At 41.1% G+C, this 8,608-nt stretch overlaps 1 protein-coding gene across 2 annotated transcripts; it reads left to right on the forward strand.

The window, feature by feature from the left end:
* Positions 1-1,848: 1,848 nt before the first annotated feature.
* Positions 1,849-6,955, forward strand: etsrp (ETS1-related protein). Of its 2 annotated transcripts, none has more exons than XM_020588603.1 (8): positions 1,849-2,014; positions 2,924-3,005; positions 4,414-4,533; positions 4,636-4,710; positions 4,802-4,948; positions 5,033-5,266; positions 5,958-6,076; positions 6,576-6,955. In XM_020588603.1, exons 1-8 carry the CDS (start codon positions 1,949-1,951, stop codon positions 6,858-6,860), a joined length of 1,128 nt encoding a protein of 375 aa, XP_020444259.1. In that variant the 5' UTR covers positions 1,849-1,948; the 3' UTR covers positions 6,861-6,955. The 2 variants fall into 2 exon arrangements, with proteins under 2 accessions (XP_020444259.1, XP_020444260.1); XM_020588604.1 differs by having other exon boundaries at positions 1,850-2,014; positions 4,447-4,533.
* The last annotated feature ends 1,653 nt before the right edge of the window (positions 6,956-8,608 follow it).

Genomic DNA, 8,608 nt, shown 5'->3' on the forward strand with positions numbered 1-8,608 from the left:
GTTCCCAATCACGACTCACCGACGCGCACGATTTCACCCTGGCTGCACTTTTCCAGATGGAGTTGACCCTCTGTGTGTGTGTGTGTGTGTGTGTGTGTGTGTGTGTGTGTTTTCCTCCCTGTCGGAGGAGAATAGCAGAGATGTTTGTTTACACAAGGCCCTGGGCTCGGCCTTATCTGCTGCAGCCACTCACGCCGTGATTTCAGACTTTCTTCGGCGACTACTTCTGTGCTTTTTACGGGCCATTGTTTTGTCGAATGGTTTCCAAAGATACAGAGATTTTTTTTTCTTCCTCCCACCTCATTAAAAAAACCAACTGGCAATGCTCTGATTTCAAAAGCCTGCACTTCGTCCCCACCCAGGCTCAGTTATTCAGTCCCGCCTGTCAGACAATGACCGCAGCTCTCAAGCATGTTAAAGCCATTCAGCGATGGAATAAAAATACGCTGCTTGTTGTTTCTACGGCCAATTATTCAAACATAAAATCAACATTCCTGCAGTTGTGCCTTTGTAGTTCATCCTCAATAGACCTACAAATGTGGAGTTATTTTAATTGTACTTGGGCTTTAGCCCATGGCGTGAAAAGCACCACCACGAAGAGCCTGTCGGTGCCTGCGGGTTTGGCCTGGAGCTCACCCATGGTGTTTTATACTGATTTTATTAGTTATGTTGTTTTTAGGGCTGCAACTAATTATTTACTCAATCAGTTAACGGTTTTGCTGTATCAAAAAGCAGAAACCAGTGCGAAAGTGAATGTAGGGCTGCACTTACATATTTTCATTATCCATTAATCTGCTGTTTAGTCCTTTAATTTCAGTGTTCGCCTGTTCTCTGCCATTTACGCATCTGTGGAGGGACAACAAATGCAAAAAAAACCTCATTTACAGTTTTGTTTTTGGTGATTGAGCAATGACCCTGATAAATTAACTTCAAAATATAGTTGAATCTGTTGGACTCACATCGTAGACAGTGGGATTCAGTAGTAAGTCGGTGACAATGTTGTGCTGTGTGGGGCAGGATTAATCCACATTACCCACATAATACTTGTGACTGTGGTAATAGGTATGTATTTATTATCTTATGGTGTGTTTCAGTTGGATGCAAAGGTTTGGCCTACGTGGAAAATTAGGCAACTTTATAAACCTTTGAAGTGAAACTCCTGAAGCAAACGGACCTTTAAATTTAACCGTTTAGTTCAATAAAGAAATGAATGAAATAAATAGCAATTGTGACATGTGCAAAAGGTTGTTCACCAGGTCAATCAGCAGATATCTCAGCTTGTAAACACGTTTGTCTTTCTATTCTCCATTTATGAATCTTCACCCACTCCTCCTGCAGATTTCTCCAGAGATGTTCTTAGACTGTCTAAGCAGCAGGTTTAGGATCTACCCACAGATTTTCAATCATGTCCACGTCAGGGGAATGTGACAGCTGGCCTGGAAACCTCAGCTTGTGGTTCTGTTCATGATGGCTCCTGGTAGTTTGAGGTTGGCTTTGGATCACTGGCCGGTTGTAGAGCCAGTCTTGACATTTGCACCCAGAATTAGCTGATATTTAGTGGAATCCATTCTTTTCTCCATCCCTGCAACTTTCCTGCCACTGGCTGAAACACAACCCCAGCGCACAGTCGGTTTGTTGCTTTTTCCTCAATATTTTTTTTATTACAAATGATATGCCCTTGTTGTGACTTTGTCGGTGCAGTGTAGTGTCAGGGAGTGTTTTATGAATGGATGTTTAGTTGCTTTGGGCGGGGGGGGGAACGGACATTTGACGTCACGTTAAACAAATGTCAGAGCTGTTGGTCACGACGCAGAGCGGGCACGCGCCCCTCCCACCTCTCCGCTGCGGTTATAACGGGACCGGTCCGAGCGCACACTGACTACTCGGTTGTACGGAAGCCTGTAAAAGTGGGAAAGAGCGACAAATACACAGAGAGAAGGAAAAAGAGATGTACTGGGACACTATCATCAAACCTGGGGACAGAACCACAGACAGCAAAGACTCGAAGATAAAGGTGAGTTTTCACTTTTATGAAATGTTTTTCTTAGGTCTATTTGAGGATGAAGAAATAGATTTAGGAAATCATGTCCTTCATTCATAGCATCCAAGCCATGACTGTAGCATAGGTAAGCTAATCTTAAATAACGTATCACATAGAATACGGGTGAATGTTGGGTTGGCAAACAAGTAAGCCAATCACATGGAGATCTGGAAAATCTGATGGGCTTTTTCTTTATTTGACATTTGGTAACAATGATTACAGTAGCCTATATCAGTAGTTAGAATTGGCTCAATGTTTTTCTAAGTTACACTTATACTCTTGTGACTGTAAAAATATTTTTTTGGTTACAAACAAATATTTAGTAGAAGGCTTGTCATCTTTTTTTCTCAATGGTTATTGCCAACTGTCCAGGGGCCCCAGACCCCTAGGGACCCCAGAAGTCTCTGCTTTATTTCATATCATTCGGGTCTACAAAATTTGATTAATCATATTTGTTGGAAATGTGCACCACTAAAAATAATCTCTATCCTTTATTTTGTGGTTCTGCTTTTGTAGAGTGACTCATTTAGAAATCTGCTTTAAGACCTGGGCTGTTTATGATGAGCTCAGTTGCTGTAAATTAGGCCTCAACTTCTTTTATATGTAAAGTGATGAACACTCAGGAAACCCTTATTATTATTATTATTATTCCATAGCATGAGAGCTGTAAACCTGCAGCCAACAGTTATTTTCATTTGTGTGACAGCTATTTTCTCTAATAATTGATTGTTCCATTATAAAATGGCAGAAAATAGTGAAAAACAAGCAAATATTCACATTTGAGAAGCTGGTTAAAGAACATTTTTTGTTGTTCATTTAAGCAGTTAATCAAAATTGTCAGTTAATGATGACAGCTGTAATCACATGCCTCTTTGAACACAGATGGAGATTTGCCAGACTGGATACTACGCAGAAGACTTCAGGACACAGGAAGTGCCGGCTGGATTTGACTTTGCATCTTATGGTGAGTTCAGAGAATAACTCCATGATATTGCTCCATCACAAGTCAAACATCATGATGGACTTTAAACGCTGAATGATGAGTAGCCCAGGCAGAGAGGATGAAAGTTTTGTTTTTTTTATGTTGTGCAATCTGTTTCCTCTGAACCTGAGCAGCTGAAGAACAGAGGAAATGGTTTTGCAAATGGTATCATCGCGTCTGTCAGAGCTTTCTCAATGAGACCTTGACACCAGGGGTTCTCGTTCAAACAGGGCCAGCGTCAGGATAACAGGGTGCTGCTGCTGCGTGTGTGTGTGTGTGTGTGTGTGTGTGTGTGTGTAAGTTGAATGAGCTGAGGAAGGCAAAAGCAGAAAGAAACAGGGTGGCCAGGATAAAGACACCCTCCACACTTCACTCCCCTCTCTGTCCTCCCTAATCCTTTCCTCCAGACTTCCCCCTCCAACAGATTTAGAGTCCCCCCCTGCCCATCCCTCCATCACTACTCTGTCACACTCCCCCTCCACCAGCATTTCCTCCTCTCTCTCTTCCTCCCCCTCCCTCACTTGTTTCCTTCTCATAGCGGCTTCCATCCATTGAGTTTAGGCTTGAGTGCCTGGTGCTGATTCGACAGTAAACAAATGGCTTTTTCTGGAGTCCGCTGAAAAACTGTTGAGTCTGAAATGCTTCATATCTTCCTCTTGACTTTTCTGCAGTGCTCATTAACTTCCCTACTTAAAGGACCATACCAATATTTACATCAAATTCCCACCTTTAAGGCAGCCTCTGGTTTCAGATTACTTCAGTATAACAAAAAAAATCAATTTGCATGGACTTGAAACTTGCTCAAAATGCTGTAAAAAAGTTTTTTCTTGTAATTTAGCCATGAGCAGCAGCTGGTTAAAAAGATTCTGTGATGTTTCAATATTCAGTATTTGAGACCACGCTGTTAAAAAAAATCAGTTCACTCAAGTTTTGTTTTTTGTAAGAAAATCAAACTAAAAATGTAATCAAACATGGACACCCTAAAAAGATTGTGTTTAAAAATGTTGTTGTGCAGCAACTGACTCTCGTGTCTCAAATGTCTGACTTTCTCCATAGCACCTAAATGCATCAAAAGCGAAGGGTTTTTAGAACTGGCCTCTCACAGCTGAACTACCACATGATGGTAACAGCCAAAAAGTAATTAAATCAGGTGGAAAATGGTTCGGTGTATTTAAAGAAAGTCACTGCAAGTGAAATTTCATATCATGCTGAAACCAACAGCTGTCCAGTGGTGGTGGGGGAAAGGTTTGTTGGAAAACGTAACCATGCATGTAGGACAAACCTACTGGTATGGTCTTCTGTGAGCATGAACTGTGCCTCTAGCCTGCCTGCATCATCACTCACTCACGCCGTCCTCCTCCTCCTCCCTATCCTCCTCCTCCTCCTCCAGACTACCCTGGTGAAGATCTGTGTTTTCTGTTAGACAGTAAAGCACCTGGACAGCAGCAGTTTCCAGCAGAAAGCAGCTACCCACTCCCACCAAAAGCTCCTCATTCTTATGACACCAAAGGTGAAACCTCAGAATACAAAACAGCATACTCTTATGGTTGCTAAATCAAAATCACCAACAAGATATGACTCTTTATCTCATATTTGCTCATTTTTCCCTCAGTGAGTGCCAGTGACGCTGCCTTCTTCAACCTGGACTCGTACCCAGAGTTCAACTGGTGGGCCTCATACCCACATGGTGAGCCCCTAACTATGTAATCTACTCATGCTGTATGTAAAGTAGCTTTTTTTAAGGAATTTGATTTTGTGACTAATGTTTTTATGAGCAGATGGCCTGATTGACCAATCACACCCTGGATACCAGGAGTCTCCTCAGACATACCACAGCCTTGTGCACCAGAACGGACAGTTCAGCCCAGCCATGGAGGGCAGCCACAGCCCCTTTCTGACTGGGAAAGACTCAAACGCATTACAAAGTAACTAATTTCACTAATGCATATTAAAACAGTCTCCCAGTGGTCTGATGTTGCAGCTCAGTGTGTAATTCCTCTTTGCTCCAGGTGAGGCAGACCAGAGCTACTATGACTCTGAGGGACAGAGGCAGTCTTCATCCTTCTGGCCTGAATACCCATCTCCCACCTTCACAGCTGCTCTACAGCACCCACCAGCTCCCTCCTGCCCCTCAAACCCCAGCCCTCAGTCCTCAGAGCAGTACTGCCCTCGTGTGGCCAAGCGTAAAAACACAGCCCCCCAGAGACCAGAGGGGGCAATGACGGGAATGTCAGCTTATCCAGGTTAGAATAATCTCTTATGTCTTTATAGGATAAGAAGTCAATACAAGTTTAGATAAATTATAATCAAATCCCAGTTGGAGTTAAGAAGTGCATGATGATAAAGATTTGAGATTTTGTATGTAATAAGGCATTAACCTGCAGTGTAATGTTGTAATCATTCATGTAAACTGAAGGGAAGAGCAAAATTAGAGGTGTATCTGTAATTTTGTCTTCACCAGCTACATACATGAGAAGGTCTGAATATTAGGAACACCTCTGAATATAATGTAGTCCAGTACAACGCCACCTTTAACTGTGACCTCAATAATAAACATGTAATTGAATTTTTACATTTAGGACAATTTTACCATAAAATGAAACATTTTGAGCTTCATAAACAGATGTTAAGGCGGAAGCATTGCACTGAATTGCATGCAATTGTATAGGTGTACCTAAAAATGTGGCCGGTGTGTGTATACAATAAAAGTATAACACTCACAGGGGCTGTTTATTAAACAGATGTTTTTTTCCTGATAATACGTCTATAATAGGAATTTTTATACAGGACATCTACTTGTAATGGAGTATTTTTACACTACTTTAACCTAAGTAAAAGGATCTGTTTTTTCCACCACTGATTATTACTGGTTAATAAACATATTTACCTTCTGTACGCAAATTAAACAATGTCTTTATTCACTTATTCTTTCAGGTTCTGGTCCAATCCAGCTGTGGCAGTTTTTACTGGAGCTTCTTCTGGACTCTGCCTGTCGTACCTTCATCTCCTGGACTGGTGACGGCTGGGAATTTAAGATGTCCGACCCCACAGAGGTAAGGAAATATCTTGTTTGGCCTAGGGCGGCCACAGATTACTACAGTGTAGTAGTGGAAAGTAACTAAATACATTTGCTTAAATTCTGTGTTTAAGTACAATGTTTTGGTACTTTGAGTATTTCCATTTAGGCTATTTTAAAATTCTAGTCCCCTACATTTCAGAGAGAAATGGCGAGCATCTCATCGTCCTTAGATTGGGTACCACTGTGCTGATCTAATGAACTATATATAAAGTGGTTAAAACTACTTCCTCTTCGACCAGCTATAGAATGAATAGTCTTACTTTTGATACTAACAGTACATTTAGCTTTACTCAAATAGGATTTAAGCAGGGCTTTCAATTGTGCTAGAGTATTTTTACACATCATATTTGTGCTGTTACCTAAGTAAAGGATCTGAGTATTTCTTCCACTGCTACATGGAGGTTTATGCAGTGTTTTTCTGAGGTATAAATGCACCAACGTTCAACTCAAAGTGGTTTTTGTTGATCCCACAGGTGGCGAAGCGCTGGGGCCAGTGCAAGAACAAACCAAAGATGAACTACGAGAAGTTGAGCCGGGGCTTGCGTTACTATTACCACAAGAACATCATCCACAAGACAGCGGGTAAACGCTACGTCTACCGCTTTGTCTGTGATGTGCAGGGCATGCTGGGAAAGACGGCGCAGGAGGTCCTGACCAGTCTGAATGTTTTGCCTACGAACACAGAGTCATGGCAGTGCCCTGGGGTGCAGACAGCGGTGACGTCCGAGCACAGCAGTGAAACATGGATGTCGCAGTAGGGAATGGGTGCAGAGAGAGAGAGAAAGAGAGAGAGAACATTTTTTTACAGAGTACTACAGCCTACAAAGTGAACACTGCCTCTTCAAGCCTTGGCTGAACTTAAAGACAATATGTAACTTTTTATTCCAGCACCTGACTATAGACCTCGGAATCTAACTGCAGCACGGCAACTAAACAAGGGCATTTTAAGCACTACATTATAAATAGATACTTGTAATATTTAGGGCTGTGCTTTCATTTGATGTGTTTAAGAAGGAACTGATTTTGTAAATAGTGTTTATATGAACCCATAACTCGTTTCTACCTCTGTTGCTGATCAGCATAAACTGGGATGATTTTCAGGCACTCACTGTGAATGTTTTAGCCTGTGTGATGATTGTTCTGTGTAAATAAATTGTATACAACCACAGATTTTTTTTGTGCAGTCTCACTCCATACAAGTTGATTAATTCTTGGTAAAATTTTAGGTTTGTGCATTTAATTTTCTTCTTGCCAAAAGTGTTTGTATTTTTAAACTTTATATGTTAAAGCTTTACAAATGAGATAATGTTTCAAAAAGGGCTACACTAATAAAAAAAAGTCAGTCTTAAAATTTTTTCAATATGAACAAATATATTGTTTAAATTAATCTTGGTAGATTTGGTGTTGCCCCAGTGGTGTACTACTAATGGTCTACTGTAGGTAATTAGATTATTCCAGTTACTAAATCAATTTATGCGAAGCTGCTGCATGTTACAATATTTTCTCTGAACGATTTATTATAGGATCGTTATTTTAATTATCTCAGAGGTATGAATGCATGTTTGTCCCATGACATACAGTACTGTAGGTGTGCAGGCTACTCTAATTCCGTGTCTAATGCTGCCTTCAAGTGCTGCTCCTAAGTGTAGGTTATACATCAGAATTGGTTACGGTAAGAATTACAAGTAGACTATTTCCACATATTCTGTTATTCCCATGCAGTTTTCAATTTGTGTAGAATGGAGACTTCAGTTCTCTGTGCCTAGATGTTAACGCATTTGGTTCAACAACACTCCCATGGTCAGCCCTTTCTGAGTTGGCAAAATGTTTGTGTTTGGGATCATTTTTTTAGGCCTAACTGGTTAATTGTTTAGTTTTTGAAACTCAAAATATAGCCATGCAAAACCAGATGAGCATCACAGCTTTGCGGTTTCGAGGGTTATGATGCCTTCAGGTGTCCCGTGTAGTTTGACTAAAGGCTTAGAAACCCATAGTGATATGAAATATGACAGACAGCAACAAATCGTCCTACATGAAAGGCGGAAATCTGCAACTAGCCTATGTCATTTTTCCACTGGTCCCTTTCGGACAGTAAGACAAAATTACCTTGGAACAGGAAACATAAGAACATAAAATACAGCAAACGCTGTCCTGACATAGAAGAGCAAAGCGAATCCTTCAAACTATAAACATACCTTTAGTAGCCTAAATAAATTAGCCTACAAGTAAATAAGGCATAGGCCTATCTAAATATTTGTTCTTGTTAGTTTACGTAAGGCTGGTAGCAGGTGAAGTTACACTGGCCACTTTGCTTTTGTGTTCTTTAAATCGTAGAACCCACCTGTAGCCTACCTGCTGTAGGTATTTGCCGCTCCCTGCTGGATTCCGGGCAGCTTATGATTCCGTTATTTTTCGGTGACAATTAATGCCTCATCTTCCTGCACGCGAGCATAGCGAAGGTCAGGGGAGAAATTAGACTTCCTGCGATCCAAACGGCAATTTCACA

The sequence above is a fragment of the Monopterus albus genome, unplaced genomic scaffold (assembly GCF_001952655.1).
Source record: "Monopterus albus unplaced genomic scaffold, M_albus_1.0 scaffold572.1, whole genome shotgun sequence".
Taxonomy (NCBI): domain Eukaryota; kingdom Metazoa; phylum Chordata; class Actinopteri; order Synbranchiformes; family Synbranchidae; genus Monopterus; species Monopterus albus.